General features: G+C 63.4%; 2 protein-coding genes across 5 annotated transcripts in view; one reads left to right on the top strand and one right to left on the bottom strand.

The window, feature by feature from the left end:
- LOC133777162 (sodium/mannose cotransporter SLC5A10-like) overlaps positions 1 to 26455 on the top strand; it is a 49551-nt gene that overhangs the window by 13437 nt on the left and 9659 nt on the right. For all 3 annotated transcript variants that reach the window (XM_062216635.1, XM_062216636.1, XM_062216634.1), the window contains one exon: positions 2692 to 2827. In XM_062216635.1, the coding sequence (XP_062072619.1) occupies positions 2692 to 2827 (136 nt within the window). The remainder of the gene's footprint in view (positions 1 to 2691; positions 2828 to 26455) is intronic.
- On the bottom strand, positions 3 to 24692 carry FAM83G (family with sequence similarity 83 member G). 2 transcript variants are annotated; one of them, XM_062216616.1, is made up of 5 exons: positions 24017 to 24692; positions 11478 to 11645; positions 5118 to 5242; positions 3274 to 4516; positions 3 to 467 (listed from the first exon to the last, which is right to left on the bottom strand). In XM_062216616.1, exons 1-5 carry the CDS (start codon positions 24575 to 24577, stop codon positions 87 to 89), a joined length of 2478 nt encoding a protein of 825 aa, XP_062072600.1. In that variant the 5' UTR covers positions 24578 to 24692; the 3' UTR covers positions 3 to 86. The 2 variants fall into 2 exon arrangements, with proteins under 2 accessions (XP_062072600.1, XP_062072601.1); XM_062216617.1 differs by having other exon boundaries at positions 3 to 464.

Genomic DNA, 26455 nt, shown 5'->3' with positions numbered 1-26455 from the left:
GTGAGTGCCGGCGCTGCCCGCCCGCCCCGCCCTGCTGCCCTCCAGGGCAGGCTCTAGGCAGGGGAGGTCCAGGCTGGGCCAGGCTGCTAGGGGTCCTTGCGGTCCCGGGGGGCCTGGGCCCTCCGCTTTGAGTCGGATGAGGCCCACGGGCTTCCGCCCGTCCTGCCCTTGAGGTGCTTCGCCTGGGACAGTTTGGAGTATGGGATGCCGAGGGGACTCGTGTGCTCCTCGTTGTTCCGGGCCGGCCTTGGGCTGCCGGGGTCGGGCAGCACGCGGGGTACGGGACCAGGCTTGGGCTGCCAGTGGTGGGGGCCTGCTGGGGCCAGGCCAGCTTTCCTGGGAGAGCTCTGGGCGCCATCAGCAGGGCGGAAACGGGGGGTTCCTGGGGTCCTCAACGGCCGGACGAAACCATCTTTATCCCTGGTCCCTGAGGCAGAGCCCCCATAGTGGTGGAACTGCTGACCCTGCTGGGGGGTGGGGAGAGAGGGAGAGAGAGAGAGAGTGAGAAGTGTGTGCTGGTCCAGACCTGTCTGCCCACTTAGGGCCTCGGCTTCCCCTTCTGTCCTGCAGATGCGTCTGCTCCTTGGGGTCGTAGGGCAAACTGCTGTAGCTACCTGCTCCCTAGCCCCCACCTCTAGCTGCACACGGCTGGGAAATGGACAGGGTTGTTGAGGGCAAGGATTGGCAACACACCATCTGGGCGGCCTCTGCCTTCTCTGGGAAGAAGGAGATGGTATCCCCGGGTCCTCCTGCCCAAGGAGGCTCCAGGGAACTTGCAGGAGGGAGTGTGGCTCTTGGCATAGGTCCAGTGGACCCTGTCTCCGGCCTCCGAGACTACAGCATGGGGCCAGGCTCTATCCAGCCAGCCCCGTTCACTAGCTGTGACACTGAGATTGCGAGATGGAGCAGCCCAAAGACCCTCCTTGGGTTCCAGCAGTGGGAAGTCCAGGAAGGGAGACGTCAGAGGCCCTGGGAGGCTGCTTCAGTTTCCCCACATGTAACATGCTGACCTAAAGCAGGGCTCCTCCCTCTCTGGCATCCTGAACCCGAGGTAGCCTGTCCAGGGCACACATGGACCCACGGCAGGTGTCACCGAGGTGGGTGGGGGGTGGTGCTGGGGCTGAGCCCCTTAACCTCAGCTGCCTCCCCCCCCCCCCCCCCGCCTGCCCGGCACAGGTGTGTGTGTCTGTGTGTGTGTGTGGGTGGAACACGATTCAGAAGCTTTTCCCATGAAGCCACATGAGTCAGCACATCCCGGCCTCAGGGTCAGAGCTGGACGGGGCCGAGGAGGGAGGGACCTGTGGACGCCAGCAAGTGGGGTCTGGGGCTGGGTCTGCCTGAGGCCGCCAGGGCCCCCTGGCCTCTGGGCGGCCCCCACGTGCACCTGTTGGTTCACGCCTCTCTGTGCCACGTGCCGGGAACCATGGGTGCTGCCCGTTGGCTGCACCGTGCTCTGTGTTGTTTTCTGGCTCGTCCACACTTTTTTGTCATCAGAAACGAAACCAGTATGCGAGGCGAGGGCTCCTATCTGGCACCTGCCATGGCCCTCCAGGGGCCTCCAAGTCCCTGTTGGTAAAAGCAAGCATGGCTTCTCCCGGGGGCCCTTGCAGTTCTGTGACTCCCTGCTGTGTGCAGCACCTGTCCTCGACAGCCTCACCCTACAGCTGATCCGAACCCCGCAGAGAAAGGCTGCCGATGGCTTGGCCGTCTCACGCGCTCCCTGCAGCGAGCCTGCGGGTCAGAGGCAGTGGGGCACAGTGGCTCACAGGTAGGGGCTTGGGGAGGGAGTGCCAGCTTCCCACAGGCAGCAGGGCCAGGCTGTGATCTGTTGACCCCCGAGGGGAGGGTCTCAGCCTAGCTGCTGTTGGCAGTGTGGGCTGCTGGTGAGTCTCAGAGCTCCTGCCTCAAGTGTTTTCACCTGGGAGTTTCAGCAGCAGCCCAGAGAATATGGAACAAAACAAAGCAGGCAGCTGCTGCCTGTCCAAGGTACCAGGGCGCGCAGGGTTCTGGGTAAACGTTTCCAACCCCGGGGGCTCCTGCAATCACAGGACAGCAGAGAGAAAGGCCCAGACAGAATCTCCTCTATCCCCTGGTGGGGAAACTGAGGCACGGGCTTGTCAGCACAAGCCAGCTGAGGCAGGACAGAAGCGGCTTGCCCTGTGCTGATGATGCTGCGGTATCTGTCCTCCTTACTGTGTGTGACACAGTAAGGTTCAGTAAGAGCCATGCTGGAGCCGGCACACTCGGGACAGAAGTTGTAGAGGGTGGCTTGGTGCAGGGCAGCCAAGGGGCAATGCTTAGAAGCCAGAGTTAGAGGCTGCATGACTGCGAGAGCTTCAAAGCCACCTGACAGGCCTGGGAGCTGCACCCTGCGAGGGACACCTCCACCAGGAAGCTTTTTTCAAAGGGAGTTGGGGTAGGCGTTTGGCTTAACAGTTAAGACCCGGGTTAAGACAGGTGCATCTCATACAGCAGACGGCACGGGTTCAAGTTCCAGCTCTGGCTCCTGCTAGGATGTATCCTGGGAGGCTCAAGTTCCTGGGTCCCTACCACCCACGTGGGAGACCCAGTTTGAGTTCCTGGCTCCTGGCTTCAGCCCTGCCTATCACTGGCCATGGAACTCAGTCCCTGAGGCCAGCAGAGAGAAGTCCCCCAGGGCTGGGCTCACTCCTCTCCCCGTCACCACCCCAGGTCATCGTGCAGCGGTCCCTGTCCGCCCGGAACCTGAACCACGCCAAGGCGGGCTCCATCCTCGCCAGCTACCTCAAGATGCTGCCCATGGGTCTTATGATTATGCCGGGCATGATCAGCCGTGCGCTCTTCCCAGGTAGGAGACGTGCTGCGGCTGCCGAGGCTCAGCCTCAGGCGCCCAGCGTTCCGGTACTGGCGGAGTACAAGGAATGCATGGACGTGAGCAGCTGCCCAGCCTGGGGCGGTGGTGGCGGCAGGGAGAAATGGCCCCCGGGGCCACGGTCCAAGGGATGCACATGGAGCTGTCTTGGCATTGGGTCGGGAGAAAGACTGCTCACTGCTGTGTGACCGCGATGATACAAGGGAGCGTCTCTGTGCCCTGTGCTTCCCAGTGCGCCAAGCAGGGGCTGAGCCACCACGCAGCAGGTGTCTGAAATCTCTGGGTATGGATATGTGCATTGTCAGCCTGGTGGAGGCCAAAAATGGCCCCTGCCCTGCCCACCATCCATCCCTCTCCACCCCCCATGTGGAACAGGTGCGCTGGGAACATGGGAGCCCCGACGCGAGGGACCCCGGACTCACCTGTGTCTCCTTGTCTGGGGGGCGCGGCGCCTGCGTCTTCCGCGGCAGCTCCGTCTCTTCTCTGCCGCGACCCTGGGCCCACGGCCCGGCATAGGTCCCTCGGGTCACATGTGGGGCACTCAGCTGCCGGCGGGGCGGCTGGGCGGGCCCATTGGCCAGCTGCTCTGAGTGGTGCCTCCGGAGGGGGACCGAGCGCTCCCTCACTTCAAAGTACTCATCGGACATGGAGGAGGCCGCCGAGGGCCGCCGGGGACCGTGGCCATGGCCAGAGCTGCCCGAGAGGCTGTCCTGGTCACTGAGGGTCACGTAGTCGTCGTCATCCTCCTCTTCCTCTCCATCCAGCCCATTGGGGAGCCCTGCCCCTGGGTCGCTGGCATCGTCCTGTGTCATAGATGACTGCCGCTGCAGGGGGCTGCGCAGCTCCGCCCTCCTGTGGCTAGTTCCGTTCTGGGGGGGCTCTTCCGCTGGGGTGTCCGGGGCCAAGCCGCCACTGTCATCACTGTCTTGGGCAAGCAGTTGTGCTACGGGAACCGTGCGGGGCTTGGGTACCGGGGGCTGAGGCTCAGGGTGGCCCTGGAGGAGATCGTTGGCAGCCGGGACCCTGTCCTGGGGAGTGCTGGGCTGTGGGGGCGGGCAGGGCTCCAGGGCGGGGCGGCCGTCCTGGCTCTGTTTCCACAGCTGGTGCTGGGCGCTGGCGTGCGACGTGTCTCGGATCTTGATGCGGTTCATCTGACTGGGCTGTGGGTTCCAAATGTTGGGGTCGATGATGTTGATGTAGCCCAGGATGTCACTCCCGGGCTCTGGGTCCGGCTCCACCCACGTGGGCAGGTAGTCGAACATGTTGGCCCTCTCGAGGTTGAGCAGTCCCGGGTGGATGGGCAGGGGCGGCTCCGGGAGGTCCCCTGGCCGCTCGGCCGGTGCCAGGCCGGGGAGCCCTGGGGGCTGCTTGGTCTCCTGTGTCTCCGAGGAGGTCTTGGCCAGCTCGTCCACGCTCTTAGCCTTGACCAGCGCGTACTTGGGGTTCACAAGCTTCTTGGCCATGGAGCCTGCGGGCACCAGGGGGACCACGGAGGGCAGCACAATGGGCTCCGGCTCAGGCTCCTTGTCCATGGGGATGTCCTTGAGGCTCACGCTGTGTGACATGAGATACAGCTCCTGGAACTGCCGGTCGAACACCTCCACCACCTGGCCCGACAGCACGGTGATGACGTTCCGGTCCGTCCTCGCCGCCGACCACGTGAAGCTGCGGGGCAGGGGGTGGGCAGCGCTGGTCATGCCCACCGACCGCCCCCCATGGAATGAGCCCGCTGCACACTGCAGCTCCCTGTGTTTCACTTTGGCTACAGGACCCCAGGGTCAAGTGGGGGCATAGGGCGAGGGTTGAGGGGTAGGGGTCAAACCCGAGCCTGGGATGTTGGGCTATTATAGCACTCAGTAAGGCTGAGAATTCCAGCATAGCCCAGACACGAGGTCACCCAGCTCTGATGGCTGGGCTGCCTCTGGCTCTTGCCATCACCCCCCATCCTCATCCCGCTCCCCACAGACGGCTCCCACGGTGACCACCCATGAGCATGGGGAGGTGTAGCCTGGCTCAGCCCACACCCCTCCTCAGGGCCAGGGACACTTCGGGCTGGGACAGCAGCCTCCCTGGACAAAAGCCCCCCTCTGCTTAAAGGCCGACACGGATGGGTCTGACTCAGCACCCCCCCCCCCCCCCCGCAGCGTTTTTTAGGAGCAAAGAACCGGAATAACCGGGGTGTCATAGGTTGGGATTAAAGGCAGCAACCAGCCGGGAAGCTGGGACGCCACTTCCCCCGGGGCCCCCAGAAAGCCAGAGGAGTCACCTGTAGGAGCCGCACGCAGCTCGGTCTCCATCCACGAACATGAACTTCTGGGCCAGGGCGCCCTTGAACTTGGTGGCCGACCGCGTGAAGAATTCGGTTCCCCCGCTGCTGCGCACTCTGAGATTCTGTGTGTGTGTGTTGGGGGGAGGTAGAGAGCCAGAGTTAGAACCACAGCGCTGAGCACACAGGGTGGTGAGGAGCATGGGTGGGGCGGGGAGGGGCTGGGAGGCCAAGAGAAAAGGGACCGCAGGGCCCGGAGCAGGTGGCGCATGAGGCTGCCCATGAGGGGCCTTGGCCTCAAAGGACATCCGCGGCACAGCATCAGGCAGGACAAGACCTGCACGGCCAGGCCTGTTAGGGGAACAGCACAGCAGGTGGAGGTGGTGCTCAGGGGTCCGTGCAGCACCTGCATTAGGGAGCCCCCAGGCACGGCTGGGGCTGTGCGGCAGGATGTGGGGGGTGTCTCCTGAGGAATCGGGGTCTCGTACTCCGACCGACCTGTGGCCTCCCAGGATGAGGGACCGGCACCCCTGGCTCGTTGCCCCTGGGGTGGGCTCAGTTTCCCCAGGGCAGGGCTCCTGCTCCCCATGGCTGGGACGCTGCTGATAGTCAGACCAGTTCCTCACTAAGCTGGCACTGTCTGGCTATGGGGCAGGCCCAGAGAGGCCCTGGGAGGCCACGGCATGGGACCAGAGACCCAGAGAAAAAAAGAGAGAGAGAGACTGCTCTCAGGCCAGAGGAGTGCAGCGTGGACCACAGCAGGTGCAGGGCCAGGTCGCGCCCCTCATTGCAGAGGTGGGGTGGGAGTGGCGCGAGAGGCCAGTGCAGACCCCAGGAAGGGCAGGGTACGCCTGGCTGAGACCCAGACATCTGTGGGGTGGCTGAGGGCACCCTGCAGAAGCCCAGCAGGGCAGGGCGCCAGACGCAGGTTCCTGGGTGCCCTGGGGAGTGTGATTCAGGAGGCCTGTGGTCAGGCTGGGAATTTTAGTTTTCACACAAGCCCTTGGGGAGTCTGAGACCTGGCCAGGGCAGCAACCCCCTCCAGGGCACCCTGGCTGGAATGCGTGTACTCTTCCTGTGACGGGCGTCTCACCCCGTTCCCGAAGGGCTCTGCGCCTCGGCGTCGGGCTCTGGGCGCTGACACATCTTTCATCAGACTGGGCTGTCCCCGACTCGTCTGTCCCTTCACCCACTCACTGACCCCAGCTTATTAACTGCCCACGCGTCCCCTTGTTCACAGACCCCCAGCGACAGACAGACAGACAGACAGGGAGATGTCTTTGACAAGATCTCACCATGTAGGTGAGCGAGAGGAGGACGAGTAAACATAGCCAGTCCGGGCTGGCTGGGGACCACACGGGAGTCAGTCCCGGTGTGGGGGTGGCATGGGCAGCTGTGGAGAGGGAGAAGGACTCTGGGTGGGCGACACCATGCTCTGGCGTGAGGCTCAGGCTGTAGAACGGGCTGAGCCAGATACTCATGGGTGGCCTGGCACCTGCCGAGGGGCCTGGGCTGTGTGTCCCCGGGTGCGTGGGGGGGCTCACAGCAGAGAGGGAGGAGGCTGGATCTCCAGTGGGGAGACGGAGCAGGAATTAGGGCCGGGTGCCTGAGAGCCACAGGGCCGGCCAGCCCTGCCTGTGCCCCTAAGGACGCTCCTGGCATCAGTGTCCACGGAGATTGGCGGGGTCTGTGGGCTCCAGGGTGGGTCCCCAGCAGTTGCCCACCCAGCTGTGGGGTGGACACTTGTCTCCGAGCCCAGCCCAGGAGGCAGATAAGCCTCTGCTCCCAGGGCCAGGCCTCCTCCCACCCCCGGGCTTGTCTGCACACAGCCAGCTCAGCAGGAAGCTGGCCACCGCCCAGGACAATTAGTGCTCGTGACTTTGTACCGGGCACGGAGCACGCTTGGGGACAAGAAGTTGGAACACAGATCTCGCAGGCCTCCCTGGCACCTGTGCCGACCACAGGCCAGCCCCGCGGCCTCCGTGGTTTCCTGGGCCTGCGCTGTGCACATCGGGACCACACACCGGTCCTCTGCCTGGGAGACCAGCCTCCAGCCTCCATGCCCCTCCCACCGCAGTTAGTCCCCGCCCACCCGAACCCTGACACGTCCGGCCTCTGGTGACTCAGCCTGAGCGTGAGAGGCAGGCCTCGGCCGTGCGCCGACTTGCTGGGTGGCTGGATGCATGCAAGCCCCTGGCCTCCTCCGGGCCTCAGCTTCCCTGCCTGCACGCTGGGGTCTTGTCCCAGCGAACTCTAGCGCAAGGCAGCCGTGGCCAGGGCTGTGGCAGGGCCCCTCCATGGCCAGCTTTGTGGGCTGTCCTCTGCCCGTTCAGGGACTCCACCCATGGGGCCTGGCCTGGATGAGCTAGCAGGAGGCTGCTCACATGAGCAAGGGTGGAGAATCCCACAAAGACACATTGTCTCTGGGCTCCTGGGACACCCCCAGCCAGCAGGGCCTGGGCAGACGGGGTTGGGGTTCACCTGCGCTGGCCGAAGCGGGGTGGCCCAGGCAAGTCCTTGGACCCTGCTGGATCTCAGCAGGTCAAGGGCAAGTCGGGGGGTGGGAAGGGCCAGGCATGGCTTCATCTAAGGGAACAGCTTCTGCCCCAAGTGCTACAAGCAAGGGGGACGAGGCACCAGGGCTGAGAAACTGCTGTACCTGCCCCCAGACCACCCCCAAGGGAACTCTGGGACACCTGAGCTCTCCTGGCCTGACCCTGTGCCAAGCCCACCTGAGCTCAGACCACCTGGAAGCAGAGTGGGGGCAGAGCCTTCTCGAGCCCTGGCCCACCATGGCGCCAATCTCGGGGCCAAGCAGATGTCGACCATGCCACTGCATGCCTCAGTATTCTCATTTGTGAAGTGGGCCTAACCCACCCTTGTGCTGTAAGGGCTGCTATGAGGACCGAGTGAAGTTCAAGTGCAGGGGGCCTGCAAGGTGGTGGTGGGGGGTGCCCAAGACCTCCAGGAGGTCACCGCAGGGCTGTGACTGTACGCAGGGCGGTGTGTGGGGAGGCATGGACTCCATAGGGGGATGTACTTGGTGGATGGCTGGGGGCGCTCAGGGAGGGGAAGTGACTTGCCCAGAGTCTCCCAGTGGGCAGGGTGCAACCCAGACCCAGGCACTGAGGACGGGTCTCCTGCTGCCCACCTCACAGAGCAGACTACAGGATGAAGGCCAGAGGTGGGGCGGGGAGACCTGAAGCTGCATCTCGGCCAGGCCTGAGCCGGGACCAGTGAAGTGGGGCCAGGTGCTGGGGTGCAGCAGAGCCTGACGTGGGCGGTGGGGGCCTGGGCCCCCGAGCCAGCCTCAGGCTCCCCAAAGTCCCATTGTACTCTAACACCTGGGGTCAACACTCACCCTGGGCCCTCTGTGACCCACCTGTGGCCCAAGGCAGGTGATGAGGGGGCTGGGGAGGAGGGCCAGGCTAGCACTGACATGGGCTGGCTGATGCTCTGCTGATGGTTGCCATCCCCCTGGGCCACCAGGACCCCACCCCCCATTTCCCCTTCGTGACAATTACAAATATCTCTCTCCCAGCAGTTAAAACACTGCCGCGGACATGCATATCCCATCATGTAGTGCCCAGGTTCAAGTCCTAGCTCTGCTGGTACAGATCCTGGAGGACAGCAGGCGATGGCCAGGTTGCTGGGGCCCTGTCACCCACGTGGGGGGACCCAGATTGAGTTCCTGGCTCCTGGCTTCGGCCTGGCCCAGCCCTGACTATTGCAGGCATGTGGGCGATCTCTCTCTCCACCATTCTGCCAAAAAAACAAAAAGTGTCTCTGGGCGTTGCCAACGCGAGTGCCCCCTGGCGGAGAACCCCTGCCCTACACCCTAGATCTATCAGACCCAGCAAGGTCAGAGAAGGCTGCAGACAAGGGAGGAAGGAGCCCCAGGCCGGAGGAGCTGGGCCTGGCCTGTCCACGTGGGACCGAGCTGCAGCTGACCCAGCATCCGCACCGCGTGCCCTCCCACGGCGACGGGCCTGATGTCTCTTTGTTCGTCAGACATTGTCCGGCTATCGCCCAAGTGACTGCTGGTTTTTCCAGTTTGGCTGCACAGAGCAAGGTAGTTTTGGACCAGCTCCTGTTCTGTCTGAGCCATGGCCCCCAAGGGATTTGGGGGGCACCCCTCAGCACCCAGGATCAGCCTCCAATGTGTCCTACCCTGGAGAGACCAGAGGTGGAGTTGGCCCCAAGCCATGCTCAGCATTTCCCAGTTGGGTTTGTGCAGGCTTGGAGGGGGCAAGTGAGGTGGGCCCCACCAGACCCTGATCCAGAAGCCCCTGGGCACTTGCTGGGGTGGGGGGGGCGGGAGCAGAGCTGGGGTTTCATGGCCCACCCCCAGCCAGAGGCCCAGTGCCCTCCCTATAATGACCACCCTTCCTGCCAAGTAACTGCTGCCAGTCCCGTCTTGCAGAGACAACAGAGGCCCAGAGAGATGCAGCGGCTCTGCTCAAGGTGGCTGAGCTGAGCACCGCCCCTGGTGTCGCCTCCGACGGGCCCCTGACACCTGCAGGGTTGCAAGCATGGCCCCACCAGGCACAGCGGGCACCCTGCTCCCAGGGTCTGTGCAGAGCCAGCCAGGGGCTGCCCAGGGCGGGCACAGGGATTACAGGCAATGGAAGTGCTCCCGACCGGCCCAAGGACAGGGAGGTGGGCCAGGCAAGCAGGCCCTTGGCAGGGTGCCACCTGGTCGGGGCTGGGCCCATCTGCCCAGGACTGCAGACGGAGTAAGCTCAGGTCCAGGGGTGAGCAGGAGGAAGCTGGGGTCGCACTCTCCTAGGAAGGGTCTGTCACCCCCGCTGACCCTGCCACCTTCCACAGCAGGACAGGCTGGGCCAGGAACCCACAGTGCAGAAGGTGGCTGTGGGCCAAGCAGAGGACCGAGGCTGGACGGGGGAAGGAGTCATACCCACGCCAGTCCCAGCCCGGGGCCTGGGCTTTATGGTTATTGCCAGCAGCTCTCCCCAGCTTGCAGTGCGCACCTAAACCACCGCGTCTCTGCCTCTCCCGCCAGGACGCCAGGGATGGCGTGGGGCTGAGCGACACGGCATGATGCACCAGGCTCCCGCTGGGTGTGTGGTAGATGCACAGGGTGATTCAAAGCCCCTGCCAGGGGTATGGGGGTCTCTTCCCAGGCCCAGGGGAGGGCTGGACAAAGAGCCCTGAGGTTCTCCAAGCTGCTGCCCACGGGGCCAGGGCCTTTCCCACACTGCGCTCTCTCTGGCATGAGCTGTCACCAGGGTCAACCCCTGGCACTAATTACACGGCGGGCAGGCGGGCAGACGGCGTGCAGCTTAGGGTCCACCCTGAGGGAGACCACATGAAAACCTCCCAAGGGCGAGAGACTCGCTTCGGAGCACTCACACCCACTGGAGAGGACTCAGCTGGGGCGGGGGCAGGGGTGGGGGATGGGCGCTTGACTGGCATGGGAGCCTCAGCCCTGGTGAACCTGCCTGATGCAATCCCCCCCCCCCCCTTCTCCTGGGATTTCTGTGAAGCTCACAGGCCTGACGCCCAAGGAAGCTGGGCCCACTCCCCTTATCTTGAACTCCCTAGCCGAGACACCTGGGCACGTGCCTCCATGTCCCCCCAACCTGCATAATGGGAACACCTGCCCCATCCCACTGCCCACACTGTGGAAGTGGCAGCTGGCATTATTTGGGCAAACAGTAGGTGTCAAACAATGGCTGGGTGGAAGAAGGAGGGCCCCATCTAACCCCCAGGAAGCCGCCAAATGCCAAGGGGTCTGAGCGGAAGGGCCGACCACACGGGCTCACCCGCCCCTCTGCTGGACTAAATGAGATCCGGGAGCCCAGAGAGGGGCGGTGACCGGCTCAAGGGTGCACAGCCCGGTCCCTCTCTACCTCCGCTCCACACGTGAGCCTCAAATCCATTCCAGCCTTCTCTAACCACAGCCCCACGGGGCTTCCTCTGCCTGAGCTGGATCCTAGCGCCACTGACAAGGACAGGGATTTCTGGATTAACCCAAAACAGAACCTTCCGGGCGTGAGGAGCTGCCAGGGGAGGTGGTGAGCGTTCCACCTGTCCCAGGAGCTACGCAATCGGACAGGTGGCCTGCGTGGCAGGGGCTGCTTGGAACAACAGGTGATGCAGTATCTGGCTTGAGCCCCAGCACCTGGCCGGCAGACGCCTAATCAGTGTTTATCTTATCTCTGCCCGGGGAAGGCAGTGAGTATCCCGTCCCTTGGGGGCATTCCAGCAGAAGCTAAGGCGCTAGGATGAGCGAACTTGGTGTGCCCGTGCCCGTGCCCGGCACGGGGCTCCGCCTGGAGCGGACAGGCACTCAGCGTGTTTGTGGACTGACTAAAAGACCTCTGCCCTCCGGCCCACCTTGAGGTGCCCCAGGTGCATGCGAGCCCGCTCACACATGTGCAGGAAGTGCCTGATGTTGCTCTCGTCCAGGATGATGTACACGGCCACTTTTCTCTTGAAGCCGGCGTCCAGCAGGTCCTTGAAGATGTCCACGTCGGTGAACGTGTCCATGACCACGGCTATGACCTGGGTGCAGGAAGAGAGATGTCAGACGGCACAGCTCCAGCAGGGTGCACGGCCTTCCCCACCCCCACACCCTCCGGGTGCCCGCGGCCGCCCGCTCCCCGGCAGCGATAGGGTCAGGGCTCAGAGGTTCCCAGGCGGCGACGCAGGCTGGACTCACCAGGCCGCAGGGAATACAGGAGTGGTACCCCTGCCTGCCTGCTGTTTCCGTAACACAAGACCGCAGAAAACAAAGCCCGGCTCATGGGGGGGGGGGGCGGGGGGGGTGAGGAACAGACAGGGGAGGCTGAGGGAGCTTTAGGAGGGAGCCTGGGGCTAAAGGCCCGGGAAGAGTTGGTGGATGGCTCCAGCACTGTCTGGAGTGTGCCTGGGTAGCCCGGGGCAGCCTCCCTGGCACCTGCTGCAGCCGAGCCGTGCAGCACCAGCTCCAGGCTCAGCCCAGAGTGCCGGGGTCGCTTCACTCCTGGGTTGCATTCCTGAGCCAGGGCCAGATGTCACCTGACCCTTCTCCCCACACCCAGGCTGCTGAGGGAACCAGGGAGGAGGGCTCCAGCCTTTGCCGGGGCCCCCCTATGTCTTGGGCCTGTGTGGACTTTGGCAGGTGCCCCGTGCCGCCGTCACTCTCACCTGGTCTAGACAGAGCCCAGAGTAGCATGAGTGTTCTTCCTGTCACCTGACCACACCTGTCCCCAGTCTCCTGGACCTGGCTCAGGGTGGGGTCCCAGAGGTCAGGTTCATCTGTCCAGCTTGAGCCTGGCCAAGCCCAACCGGCATCTCTGCTCGCCCCCTCCCTGTCCACTGACAGCACAGGGGGCCAGACCAGGGCTCGAGGCTGCCGCCTGCCCCTCCCACCCCATGGGGGGTCTCAAAAGCATCTGGAGGAGCCTTGCTCAGAGGGGCCAGGGCCGAGCCCTAGGCCACACAGTGACCTGGGGGGCATGGTCGGGCTGAAACCTCCGGGAGGGTGGCCTGGGGGGCGCCCCTCGCAGGGTGACGGGAGACAGCCCGGATGCTGCTGGGACGCGTGTGCACGCCCCACGGTGAGCTCACCGGGCTGGCCTCTGCAGGCCCAGCTGGGCTCCTCCTGGGCCTCAGGCCCCTGCTGATGCCTGTTGCTCACCTGGCACCGAAACCCCAACTCCACGCCTGCCCTGCCGTGAACCTTACTGCGCGACCCTACGGCTCTGCCCGTTTGTGATACAGCAACACACACCAAGATGCCCACGGCTGCCTTCCCGCCTCGGGCAGCCTTGCTCACTCAGCACAGGTCCCCAGCTGTGCCCTCCCTCAAGCACCATGGGGCTGAGAGCTCCGTGTGCAGCTGGACAAACTGAGGCTGCAGGGGGCGGGGCCAGGCCAGGGTTCAGTCTCAGTGGTCCCAGTAGATGCAGGTGCAGCTGGTGTGGGGGTGTGGGGGCAGCTGGGTGCTGGGGTCTTGGGTTTTCTCTGTGCTCTGGGAGGTGACAGCCGCCTGCTGTGTCTGTGTCTCTGAGGGGTGTTGGGGGGGCTATGGGAATAGTGGATGTGGGGGCTGGCACTGGCAGGGACCGGCTGAGGGAAGGTGACCCCCTCGGAGGGGCTGCCCCTGGTCGGGTAGGAGCTTAAGCAGGTGCAGTGAGCTCCCCATTCTAGATGTTCAATACTGCTAGGGGAGGGGGTGGGCTCCCAATGACCTTGGATTTCACTACCTGATGTGGGTGATGAGACTCAGGGTGGGGGTGGGCAGCAGACCCCATGGCCCCAAAGCCATTCCTGGGCAGGCAAACAGCCTCAAGGGCCGCCCTGGAGCGAGGCCTGACCCGGGCAGCGGGGTCAGGGCTGGCAGAGGGGGACATGCCCCAGCAGGACCGTGTGCTCCGTTCCCGGCATTGCCTTGGCCCCGTGTTGCCGGCTGTGGGTTTGGCTCCCTTTGGGCCTGCCCCCCTCTCCCCCATGGGGCCCCCAGGTGTTGAGCTTGGTTCTTCAGCAGCGATCAGCAGCCCCTAGTCAGACCCACCAAGGTTTCCCAGAGGCCTTGAGCCCTGTTCTGGCTTCCCTCCCTGCAACTGGGAAAGCTGGGAGGGGAGACGGTGACCAAGGCCATGGTCAGGGACTGTCTCCCCTCCCCCCACTCTCTGCTCCACAGCCTGGGAGCCAGCCCCAGCCCCTGCACAACCTGATGGGTCACACCAGTCCCCAACAACCCCTGTCTGCTTTGGTTCTCACAGACACACGGAGCAGCACAGGCTCTCTGTCCCATTTTACAGAAGAGTACACTGAGGCCCTCCTCGCCCGCTCACGACACTGTGAGCTCATCTAGGGCAGAGCCCAGCTCAGGGTGTGGCCTAGGGTGAGTCTTCAGGAAGTTTTTATCGACTGAGACCAAGAACAGCTGGCTGGCTGTCCAGGAGCACCTGCAAGAGACAGGACACATGACACAGGTCACAGCCAAATGCAGATGTGGGCCCGGCTCGCTCTGGTGGTTCAACCCAGTTCAGACATCCACGGAGCTGGCCCTGCAGACAGCACACACCCGCCGTGCCCTGCAGCCCAGCGCAGTGCCCTCCTGGGGTTCTGGACCGGTCAAAGGTGGGGTTGGGGGATGCACCAAGCAAGAGGCAGGTGGCTCAGCAGGGTTCCCACGCTGATCTTGCTCTGTTGGTGACGGCAGGCACCAGCCATGTCCACATAAGCAGCGGGCACAATGGCAACTAGGCGTGTGCGTGTCCCATGCCCAGGGCCCCGCGGGCCCCATGGCCAGGAGCCAGCCCCATCAGCAGAAGGAAGTGGTTCCTGACCATCTTGCTGACGGGAGAGGCCTCTGCTGGTTGGACCCAAGGGGGCCAGGGCAAGGATGGCTCTTTCCTGGGGACAGGGCCAGTGCGGGCAAGGGGCAGAAGGGGGCTGGGCTGCACAGAGGCGGGGCACCCGCAGGGCTGTGGTAACGGCATAGAGCTCTCATGCCTCCTTAGGGGTCCCCAAGCCCCCCAGCCCCAGTCTGGTCCTCCTGCAGGTCTTTCCAGGTGGTGTGCATACGTGTAAGCCCCCAAATGGCCTCCTCCTCCAGTGCCCCCTTGCCAATACCCTCGTTCCCCCTGCCAACCCATGGCCCTGCCACTGTATCCTGCCTGCTGCCAGCTAACTCCATCTGCAGGGCCCACCAGCCCTCTCCCAACCCCTGACAGCTTCAGGATCCCCAAGATATCCATGGGACAGGTGGACATCCGCGCCTCCCCACCCCCCCCCATCCCCTCTATGTGAGAGACACGGATGCTGTGGCCCAGAGAGGGGAAGGATCAGCCCCAGGTCTCCCCTGAGCCAGCAGGGCAAATGCACACGGGTCTCCATTGCCCTGCCATGAGGCCCCACCCCCCCATCCCCAGGAGGTTACTGAAGAGGCCCAAGTTGGTGAGAGGGCAGTTTCTGAGCCCCAGAGGAGCAGCCTCCACCTGCGGCCGTCCCGTAACCAGCATGGCCTGAAGCCTTGCAAACCTTGGTGCAGGTGTCCGTGGAGTGGGCGGGGGCATTGGATCCTAGGTGGGGGCGCTCTGCAAGGTGTCCTGCTCAGACTCCCTTGGCCCCAGCCTGAGTCTCTGGGCAAGAGCAGTGCGGGTCCAGGGCTGGTGCTCTCTGGGAGGTAGACAAGATGTCTCCTGGCCTTTGCTCTCTGACATCCAGACTCCCTGTGCCCCGCCCTGTGCCTAGGGGCCGGCTGGAGCATCTCACTGAGCCCAGGGGCTGGGAGAAGAAGCAGCTGCCTCCCTGCTGCCCCAGAGGCTCCTGCCTGCCTGGCTGGGTGCTGACACCAGCCTGTAGCTCCCAGCAGCCCCGTGAGGCTTTTGTGCAGACAGAAGCATCCTCACCGCCTGAGGGGGTCAGAGGGGGGAACCTGCAGAAGCACTGGTGAGGACAGGGGGTCTGCACACAGCAGAGGACCTGCTGGGGGGGGGCTGACTCCCCAGACCCCTCATCCCAAAATGTCCTGCCTCAAGCCTGTAGCTCCCAGACAGGCTACTCTTACCAAGCTGCTTCTGAGTTTTGGCTCTACCTGGACAAGACTCCTCCTTGTCCTCAAACCCTATGCAAATGCTGCCCTGGCCCCTCGGTTGCTGCTCGGGTCTGTCTGGGTGTCTGGCAGGTGTCACTCCTGCATATCTGGAGATGCCATGGTGCTGCGCCTCCTGACCACCTGCACCCGAGACCGGGTCAGCAGGGAGCATTCCCAACCTGCACCGTCTGCAGGGGCCCCCACCCCTGTCCTGGGGAGCCTGGGGGGTGCTCTGGCCTCTGTTCAGTGTTGCAGGGGGTGGGGAGAGACATACCCCTGCCTGCCTGAGCTTGTGCCCCGAAATGGCTGCAGCCTGGGTCCTGGCCCTCACAGAGCCTCAGTGACCCCACCTGGGCAAGGGGTATGGGAAGAGTCTTGGGTCTCTGGCTCTGCCGGTGGACACCCAGCCTGTGGCAGTGCGGGCTTTGGACCGTTTAGCTCCCACCCCAGCTCTTCCTGGGAAGTGTGTGATCTTGTCGCCTTGGTTTCTTCATAACAATCCCCACCCACAAGGTCCAAGGTCATGGGAGGATCAAGTGAATTCCTACAGGGAATTCCTGTAGACGCACCAGCACAGGGCCGCAGGTGCAGCTGTCCTTGCCCTCCTCCTCCTCCTCACGCCACCATCCTGAGTCCTGTGCCCCCCCCAGATCCACAACATGCCTGGGGTGGACAGGTCGGGAATGGTCACTGCCCACCCCCCACCTCTCGCCTCCCCAGGGCCAGCTGGGAGGCTGTGGACAACTGTGAGGGATTGGCCACAGAGCAACACAAGGACCTGGGCACTCTCTAAGCTTGGGACCCTGCATCAAGAGCCTGGGTTCAACTTCCACTTCCTGCCGTGAGGGAGGAACAGAGACTGAATTTAGTGTCCTGCCAGGGACAGCAGGCAGCCCTGGGAGAAGGGAGACACCCTGATGGCAGGGGACAGCCAGGGCAGCCCAGTGGTCTCCCCGTGCAGAGGGGACAGGGTTCCCGCAGAGTGTGGCCGCAGAGATGCGGGGGACAGAGCACCAAAGGGGACAGGGCTGCACCGAGCTGACCCAGGGGCTCGCAGAGGCTCCCCTCGAGGCTTAGCTGGTTACCGTGTGATGTATGCCTGAGAGGCAACTTCTGGGGCTGGGGGACGACCACTAGAGCAGCTGCTGGTGCTCACGTGGGGCCAGGGGTACTTGTGTCCCCTCAGCTGGGATGGAGGCTCCCCTGCCACACTGGGCCTGCAGGGCAGCTCTCAGGACACTGCCTAAGTCATAGGCCAAGAGCCCTTAGTCCACAAAAAGCTAGAAAATGGACATGGTGGGCTTGGCTGGCCGTGTGATCTCTGTGACAAGGACTCAGATCTGCTGTTGTGCAGGACGCAGCCACAGCTAGTACAGAAATGAATGCAGGTCCGTGTTCCCATCGCTTACACAAGCAGGTTCCGTCTGGCCTATGGCCCACAGCCACATCTCTCACCCTGAAGTCATCTCTGGTCTCGCCTAATAAACTTTAAGTGCAGGTGTTCAATGGCTTCCGAGTAACCTGAGTGCATCCCAGAACATAGCTCTGAAATATTTAAAGGGAAAAACAAAAAACAAAGCAGCCCACAAACAGAATCCACGATGTCAGGTACCCCGCTGAAAATTACCAGACACACAAATCGGAAAAAAGTCGGTCAAAATTGACCAAAAACTAATACAGATGTTAGAACGAACTGGCAAAGACAGAACATCAGTTGTAACCATATTCTATGTGTTCAAAAGGTCAAGTAGTGATATGGAAGATGCTTTTTTAAACCAACTTGAACTTTTTCAAGAGGTCAGAAATGCACCATTTAAGATAAAAAAAATATACCAAGTAGAACAGCAGATTAGACACTGTAGAAGAGAAGACCAGGGTACTTGAAGATACAGTAACAGGAGCTAAGCAAAATACCAAAGATGCTGAAGAACCAGATCAAACATCAGCAAATCGCAGCTCAAGCAGTCCAATAAACCTCTAATTGGAGTCTCAGAAGATTCCGGGGTTGGGGGTGGGGGAAGAGATCAAACAGTACCAACCAGGTCCCCAGGGCCAAGAAGTTCAATAATCTCCAAGCAGAACAGACAGGAAGAAGATGACCCGGGGCACCTCCTCATCAAATCACTTCAGATCAGTAATACAGAGGGAATCTTAAACAGCAGACACAGGGAAAAACAGCCACTGTCTGCCGAGGAACCAAAATAAGCAGCTTTTCCATGGGGATCAACACAAGCTCAGGACAAGGAGCAGCACCTGTGAAATACTAAATGGAGAGCAAGGCCCACGGGAATTTTACACCCAGTGAAGTAACCTTATGGACACACACAAGTTAAGAGAACTCACTTGGCAGAGCTGTCCTGCGGTTCTCACCAACCCCTTGCACAGACGCACAAACTGAGGCTGGGAGATGGCAGCTTCTCCCTGGAGGGTTGGGGAGGGGGCGTGGCATGGACACAGGAAGAGCTCAGCTCCTGCCCCAGCACCCTCCCCCCAGCAGCAGGGCTGGGACAGTCAGTTTCCACTTCCTCTCCTCCCCTCCTGAGGTGCTGTTGCCTGGCCAGGCTCTCGGGATGTCCGGGAGGCCTCCTGGGGTCCCCCGGGTGGTGCTCTCCACTGGCTCCTGGCACTCTCCGAACCCATGCGTGGCACTGAGAGAGGACTGGCTTTGGGAACAGCCAGTGGACACCTCCAGGCTGCACAGTTCTCACGCTGTTTCTCGGCCCTTCCTCCACGGACAGGGTGTTGTGGGTCCATTCCTGCCCCTGCCTCCACCCAGGGCCTCTGGAAGCCCACCTCGCATCTCCAAACACCTGCCGCCTCAGTGCTGACCTGAAAGGTCAATGCCCAGGTGTCCCCCTCTCCCCCACCCCCAGCCCTGACCGTGGCCCTGGCCTCTGCCACGCCTCCCCTGTTAGCCTGCAGTGAGTCACTTCCCCATGTTAAGCTTCAGTTTCTCTTCTCACTAAGGTGGGAGTAGGGCTGCAGGGCCTCTGAGCTCTGAGGTCCCTCCCCTCTCTGACTGTCACCAGCTTCAAGCACACCTTCTCCTCCCTCTGACTATGAAGTTTAGGGTCTCACGAAGCCCAGTGAAAGAAGGCTGCAGTGGGTCAGGCTTAAGAAGTGCCTGCTGGTCGCCTCTGACCAGAAGCCCACCCTGGCCCAGTGCCCCGGGTCTTCTGGCTCCCCCTGAGGGACCTCGGCAAGGTGTCAGGTGACCAGGGCTGCGTCCTGTGGATGAGGCCAGAGGACAGGACCGCTTCCTGTCCCAGCAGGCCACAAGGGCCTGAGACTCCTGCTGGGAGCGTAGGAGCTGGCAGGCAGTAAGCGCCAGAATTTCCACGCTGCAAGAGCTCATGGCCAGGAAGAAAGAGTCTTTGAAACTTTAGCTTTGTCAGCAACACACACGGGGGCCGGGGAGTGCCCTGACTGCCTGGAAAGTTACGAGCCGGCATGGAGCCGAGGTCCCCTGGGCACCCCGTCCTGTCTGCTGTGTTCCACGGAGCCCCTGCTTAAATGCCTCCCAGGATGGGGAGCTCACCACTTCTCAACCCAGGCCACCCCCAGGCCCCTCTGCTTCCCGCTTACATTTCAGCAGGACTTTAGAGAGCAGGTGGACTTTAGAGAGCAGGGGTGAGTGTCACATGGCCGTGGAGGGGGTGGGGAGACTGGAAGGCGGAACAGTCACGGCCCCACGTGGTGTCTAACCCGGGAAGGTGCTTAAGCCCAAGGGTCACTGAAACCCCACCTAGGAGCTGGTGCAGCCTACACAGCAGGCCAGGGCTTGCCAGGCTGGGGCTAGCCTGTGCCAGGGTCCTGGCATGACCCCACATCCCCCACTAGCTGTACACTGACTGAGCATGCTCAGTGCACTCAGGACTTTTGGGCAATGCCCATTCTACAGATGGGGAAACTGAGGCCCACAGCTGTGCAGCATGGGAATGGCTGATCAAAGCAGGTGAGCCAGGGCCTCTGCGAGGACCAGCCATTCTGCTGGCCCCGTGGGAGGGCTCAGACCCCTCATCTGTGATGGGAGCATCATGGCAGGTGCTCATCTCCGGGGGTCGTGGGCGGGGGCAGCCCGCGGGGGTGGGGCTGTCGGCCTGAGAGCTCAGAGGCTCTGGCACTCCCGCCTCGCAGGGCCGCCCTGACAACCCCTAAACTCCTAATTAAGACGCAAGCGCCGTGGGGTAGGGAGCCCGTGCAGGAGACGGGAGCGGCCAACACCTGGGATTATGTTATCAGATGGTTCCCCACCCTGGCAGCTCCTGGCCTGGGAACTGCCAGAGCAGGCAGAAAGGCATAAAAGCAGCTCCCCAAGCCTGCCGTGTGAGCCCGGGGTTCCAGCCGGGTCACCCCGGAGGCTCCCGTGGGGCTGGGAGCGGGGGCCCGTCCTGGTACTACCTGGCAAAGGGTTGCAATGAGACCCTTCTGCCTGGTGCCCTCGGAAAGGTATTGACAACTCCCGGGCCCCAGGGACCAGCAGAGGCCATGGCTGGCCATTGTCGCCGGCCCCGGGTTGGTCACACTGTGCCTCCTGCAGGTGCACCTGGAGCCTCCTGGGAACGGATCGGCTGTCCTGAACCAAAGCTGGGCGCTGGGTGCCAGACTGCCTCCTCCACTGAGTAGCACCTGCTCCTCCTCACAGATGTGTGTGTGTGTGGGGGGTGCTCAGGGCTGCAGACTGCGGTGCAGGGCCTAATCCTTGGTTTCAGCCTCTAGCAAACTCTTCTCCCTCTCTGAGCCCCACCAAGTCTCGGTTTCCACCTCTGGACAATGGGGCTGAGATGAGGATTACCCGGTGCAGGTCAGTGCCCGCTCAGCACCTGGCACAGGGCTGGCACCCTGAATAAACGCCTCATTAAGCTGCTTTTATTCTCCAGGACCCGAGCGTGCGAAGGCGGGGGCCTGACAGACAAGGCGAGGGCTGATCGGGCACCCTGGAACCTGGCTCAAGTCCTTTCCTGCTGGGTGCCCCTGAGCAAGAAACTGAGCCGCTCTGAGTCTCGTTCCCAAGCCCCAGGCTCCTGTCCAGCCGCCGCCGCTTGCACCTCGGCCCCTCTCGGTCTGCTCAACTGTGAAATGGGGGGGAAGGTGTCCTTGTCTCTGGGCTGGAGGTGGCTAGGGAGGGATCGCGGAAGGGGCCCGGCTCCGTGTCGTGTGCGCATGCGTGTGCTGGGGCTCGGCACCTGCCGGGAGGGCGGCTTGGTGCCTATGTGGACCCCTCTCTGGTTGCGGCAGACCCGACCTGGCTCAGCCTCACCTTGCGCCAAGGCTGCAGCAGGGGAAGGCCGGCTCGGCCCTGCTAGGCGTGATTCTACAGGCCCAGCCTCTGGTATGCATTTTGAAGCCCACGGCAGGTTTCTCCCCTGCCAGTGGCTCCAGGGGGCTGCTGGGAAAAGGGCAAGCAGGCGACCTCCCATCTCGAAGACGCAGCCCCCTGAGGCTGAAGGGTGGCTCGGAGAGCACCAGCCACTGCCCTGGGGGGACACACAGCCAGGGCGGTAAGACTCAGGGCCCACGTGGAGGGGTCTGGAGTCACAGGACAGGGGGCATCAGAGCTGAAGGGACGCTTAAGAATCTTCAACGCCTGTACCCATTTCACAGATGGGATGGCCGGGGCTCAGAGCCAGCTGCAGGCAGAGTGGGGGACAGTGGAACCCAGCACCCTGGCTCTTGGGATTTTTTGCCCACCAGTTGGCTTCCAGCCTTGGGAAGGGGGCGTGGCGGGAGCCGTGCCGGGAACAGCCGCTCCCGGCGGCCCAGGTAGCGTGGGTTGAGTGCTCTCGCTGTATCACTTCCCTGCCCCAGGCTCTGCCTGCTGTGCTGACGACGACACGGCAGGGTGAGTGAGGAGGTGGCGGGACGGGCTGGGCTGCCGCCCTGACTCAGCGCCAGCAGCCCCAAGCCCAGGAGCCCCCAACATGAGAAGGGGGCCCGGCATCTCAGCCAAGTGGCCCCCTAGTGAATCCCCCATCTCAGGTCTGGTGGGCGTGGGGCTCGCCCTACACCAGGCACCTGCGTGAGGAGGGGACACAAGGTGATTCTCAGAGTGAGCTCCTGGCGGGTGGGCAAAGCGCCCCGTCAGCGTCCAGTGGCGTCCTGGCCCTGCCCATGAGCCTGGGAAGCAGCCGGGGCAGGGGAGACAGAGGATTGCAGGTTGCCCGGATCAGCCACCCCTCCCAGTCACCCCATCCTGCCAGGGCCGGAGGGCAACACAGGCCTGGTGCCCGCTCTTCCACCCAAGAACTAGCTCAGTGACCTTGGACTAGGGCCTTAGCCGGTTGGGGCTCAGTTTCTGCATCTGGGAAATGGGGCAGATAACACTGCCTGAGATTATAAAGCACCTCACTCTTTGGGCACGGTAGCCACTGTCATTACCGCCCGCCCACGCATGCACAGATGCGACAGGGAAGCAAGTGGGGGCATGGCTCCCCATGGCACTGTGGGGTTGTGAACAGGTCTGCCCTTCCCCGTGCCCCAGGGTCCCTGTCCAACAGGGCCATCTCTGAGGCCCTCCCGGGGGACACTGGAGGACTCCCTGCTAAGCGGGACGATGCTGTCTCAGCAGTGGCTGCCCCACCTCGAGGGGTCTGAAAGCAGAGGGTGCTGCCCATCTGCTGGGGACTGCAGGGACGTCCCCTGGGGTTGACACACACATGTAGCAGCCCCCACCCCCCCGAGAAGGGCTTGTCACCATAGACAGGGGACACCGACAGCCTTTTGGGGTTTTTGTCGAGAGCAAACGTTTCTTCCAGCACGAGGCGGGGAGCCCACGGGCCTCCACGGTGTGGCTGCGTCTCACCTGTGCTACAGACACGTGGGGGAGGAAGTGGGGCTCTGTGGGCACAGCCCTGAGTGCCCGGACTGGCCCAGGCACCCCTACCCGGCCCCATCACTGTCTACCTCGATGTCTGCGAGAGATAAGACCCTCGAATCCTGCAAGCCAGGCTAAGGGGAGGAGAGGCCTAGAGAACGGGGAGCACTGGCCCTGCCCCTCCGGCCTCAGTTTCCCCCATGCACTTGCTGGCTAAGGGGATCACAACAGCCACTCTCCGGGAACTCTGTTCTGCCACCTCCAGCCCCATCTGGCGCTGATGTCACTGATGTCACCAACACCCCCATGGCAGGTGTGGGCCAGGCTATTCAGCCTTAAAGCTATGAGGGCTCCTTCCTCCCCTTCTTCCTCCAACTCCTCTCTCACGCCGTCACCGGATAGTCCGTCTTGACAATAGCCAAAGACACAGCTCTCTCTTCCTCACCGCCTCCGTTGCACGGAGCAGAAACCCGAAGCCGCAGAGCTGCGGGCCAGGGAGCCGAGAGTGGGTGGGTCGGGAGCCACCTCTGTGGGAACCTGAGCTGGAGCCAGCTCGTCAGCTCCAGACCCGTTTCTGTTATTTCTGCTCCCAAGAGTCCCCCACAATCCCCCCGGTCAGCCAGAATGGGCCCGAAAGTCGGCGTCCTGGTCTCGGTCAGTCAGCTGCCCAGTTCTGGGATCAGGATGGGGATGGTTAACTGGGCCAGAATAGCTCATCTTACAACCCGGGGCCGGACGGCCCTCAGGATCCTTCTCCGCACAGCAAGCTTTATCACCCACATCGGGAAAAGGCACTTCCGCTCAGCAAGGGTCACCGCTGTCCAGCCAGGGCCTGTCTCGGCCAGTGATGATAAGCACTGCTTCTCAGAATGTATGTCAGTGTGTCAGCCCGGAGCGGCCACCACAACCGGGGGACTGCACCGCCCGGCAGGGCCCAGCATCCAGCCGAGCCTCAGCTGGACACACGCCACTTCAACCTTGCTCATCAGGCTTGGAAAGCTCTGGCCACTGCAGAGCTCACGGGGAGGCTCAGAGAGGGTGAGCGATGCCCTCTGGGGAGCTCAGCATGACCAGGAAACAGGCAGATTGGAACCCACACCTGCAGGCCAGCCTCAATCTCCAAACACATATCCCACGGTCCAACAAAATCTCTCCCCAGCCTGGAGCTCGTGCCGTGTGCGAGGAGCTGCCTCCTCCCCAGGGTGAATCAGCGACACGCTAAGACAGAGCAGGAGAGAGAAAGCTATGGGTTTCCTTCCCACCCCACCCCACCCCGCCGGCTGCAGCACCTTCTTCTGGGGAACCTGCTCACCAGGTCTGGGGAAACCGGATACACCCTCGGACAACATACAAAGGCCGGGGGAGAGGTGGCAGCCCACTGACACCTGCCAAAGGCCAAGAATGAAGGCACTCCATTAAGGCCGAAAGGACACCTCCTCCAGGGAGGTGGCGGGGCAATCAATAGACAGACCCCGCCTCTTCCCCCCATAGTGAGCGTGTGAGGGCCAGGCCCCCTGCCCAGTGCCCCCTCACCTTCTGGGCCTGGCTGATCATCTTACGCACCACCTCCTTGATGTGGGCCTGGCCGTCCAGGGGCGGCTGCATGTAGACATTGGCCCTGGTCACCCCGCGGTAGGCGATGGTGTCGGGCCAGCCCAGGTCCAGTTGTGGGATGGAGCGGTCGGACTTCTGGGGCCAATACTCCAGCGAGGGCAGTGGTTCGGGCTCCGTGGGGTCCCCTCCTGCCCCACTGGCTTCTTCGCCATTGGGGACCCCAACGCCGCCATCGCCGCCACCACCACCTCCTCCTCCGCCGCTGTCCTCCGCCCCCTGGGAGCGCCCTGTGCTCCGAGGGTCCTCAGAGCCCGGGTCGTACACCTCGATGGTCTCCAGGATCCGTTTGAGCTCCAGCTCGGAGAGGAAGTCCCGGATGTTCTCCCGCTTCAGCACCTCGTAATAGGCCTCGGGGCCCTGGGCCACCAGGGCCTCCAGCGCCAGCCGCTGCTCCTCGCTGTAGAAGAACTCGGGCTTGGACTCGCTGGAGCGCCAGTTCACGTGGTTGTCGTCCAGACACTGCACCTGGGAGAAGGCCATGGTGCCCACCTGCGCCGGGTGCGCCTGCCGCCGCTGGGCGGGGGGCGGGGGGCTGACAGCCGGCTCCTAATTCCAGCCCCGACCGGGCCCCGGCGCGCTGTGGAGCCTCCCTGCTCCTGTGCCCATAAGGAACCTGCAGAGAATGAAGTAATGAATGCAGGACGCAGGTCAGAGAGCAGCGGCGGGGGAGGGGCAACGGCAGGGGGTGTGGCCGGGAAGGGAAGTGGGGAGGGGGAGCGGAGGGGCTGGAGGTGGGAAGGGACCAGTCAGGGGCTGGGGACCCGGGGACGGGGGCGGGGGCCGCATCCCCAGGGTCCGGCGTGCCTGGATCTGGGAGGAGGGGGCGCAGTGGGCCCACTTGCCCCACTTTCGAGCCCTAAGGCAGCTCTCTGAGCCACTGCCTGAAGCCCTAGGCAACTTCTTCGGGAAACTGAGGCAGGCAGGACCCCTTTCCCCTCCAAGTTTCCGAGAGGGAGAGGCAGGAGACCGAACTTGGGCGTCCGGGCCGCTGTTGAGCGGCGCCCCGCATTCCCAGGGCTTCCGGGAAGGGAGAGGGTCTTAAGATCCCCGGGCACGGGCAACCCGAGAGGCCTGCGCGGAGGAGGCCGGCGGCTCCAGGACCGCCGCTTCGGGACCCGGAAGGGCCACTGGCAGGGAGCGGGGTCCCGGGGGCTGCGGGTAGGGGAGCGGTGTGTGCTTACCGGGCGGGCGCGGGCGCAGCGCGGAGCGGGCGATCGGAGGCGCGCGGGCGGGCGGCAGCGGCGGCGGGCGCCGGGGCCGGGCGGGGGCGGCTGGGTGACTAAGTGCCGCCCCGCCCACCCCGCCGCCACCAACACCACCACCAACACCACCTGCGGTCACGTGCCGCCGGGGGCGGGGCCGGAAGCTGATTCACCCCGGACGGCGCGGACCGACGCGAGCCAGGTGCGCGCCCTCTCGCCTGCGCGGCCGGCCGGCTGGATTCTGGTTGCTGAATTCCTCCAAGAACAAGGGACCAGAGACCAGGCGCTCCGGGAGGAACACTGTAGCCCAGAAAGGGACGCTGGCCTCCTCCCTGGGTCACACAGCACCGTCCACAGCCTTGGCAGCCCCTGCTGGTCCCCAGGGCCCGCTGGGGATGGTGGAAGTGGGGTGGGGGGGCCTGGGCTGGGAAGCGGCAGGCAGGGGTAGGGCGCAGGCTCTCTCCTAGTGAGGGTCTTTCACGGAGCCCAGTGTGGACTCAGCCAGTGCCCGGTGGCCTCTCCTGCTGGGAGGGGTTCTCCTGAGCCCTGAAGCAGCTCTCCGTGCCACTGCGTCCCTGGGGCCTGGGACCCCGGATGTGGCAGCGTGTGGGGACCACATCTGAAGGCAAAGCCCATTAAACCGGGTGCAGCCAACAGTCTCAGCGACTGACTTAGCAGCGCTTTGACTTACATCACTCATTCATACGTGCTCCGGGGGGCCACGGCCCCGAGCCTCTGAGCTCTCCCAGGCTCAGCACCGCTGGGATCCCCATCCGTGCGCCCTCACGCGTCCAGTCCTGTGATCCCGGCAGTACAGCCGGAGGCACCACAGCCTGGGCCTCTGCACACTGCCCCAGCTCCTGTCCCATCCAGGCCCACACACCTGCCTCCGCCATGTATGCAGCACCCCCCACCCCGACCTGCCAAGCAGGAAGCTGGTCCCCGGAGTAAGCCCCGCCCTGCCCCCTCTTCTAGCCCTGCCAAGGCCCTCTGTGAGCCTCAGCTTCTAGGGATCACAGTGGGAGCCCCGGCCATCGGGGCCTCTGATACAATTACCCGCACGTGATTACCCACGGACAAGAGATTAGGAATAAAGAGCCGGAGGTTGCCCGTCCTCTCCATCCAGCGCCCAGTGGTAACTGGCAGACCCCTAGTA

The sequence above is a fragment of the Lepus europaeus genome, chromosome 18 (genome assembly GCF_033115175.1).
Source record: "Lepus europaeus isolate LE1 chromosome 18, mLepTim1.pri, whole genome shotgun sequence".
Classification (NCBI taxonomy): Eukaryota; Metazoa; Chordata; class Mammalia; order Lagomorpha; family Leporidae; genus Lepus; species Lepus europaeus.
The sequence above is the reverse complement of the archived record's forward strand: the minus strand, read 5'-3'. Positions and strand labels throughout refer to the sequence as shown.

What these genes read in the sequence shown, in the direction of transcription:
- FAM83G (XM_062216616.1), bottom strand. Translation starts at nt 24,577, where the DNA reads ATGGCCTTCTCCCAGGTGCAGTGTCTGGACGACAACCACGTGAACTGG. An exon ending in TGCACCTGGGGCACCTCAAG is followed by an intron (nt 5,243 to 11,477) that starts GTGGGCCGGAGG and finishes ACACACACACAG; the next exon opens with AATCTCAGAGTGCGCAGCAG. An exon ending in GCTGCGTGCGGCTCCTACAG is followed by an intron (nt 4,517 to 5,117) that starts GTGACTCCTCTG and finishes CCTGCCCCGCAG; the next exon opens with CTTCACGTGGTCGGCGGCGA.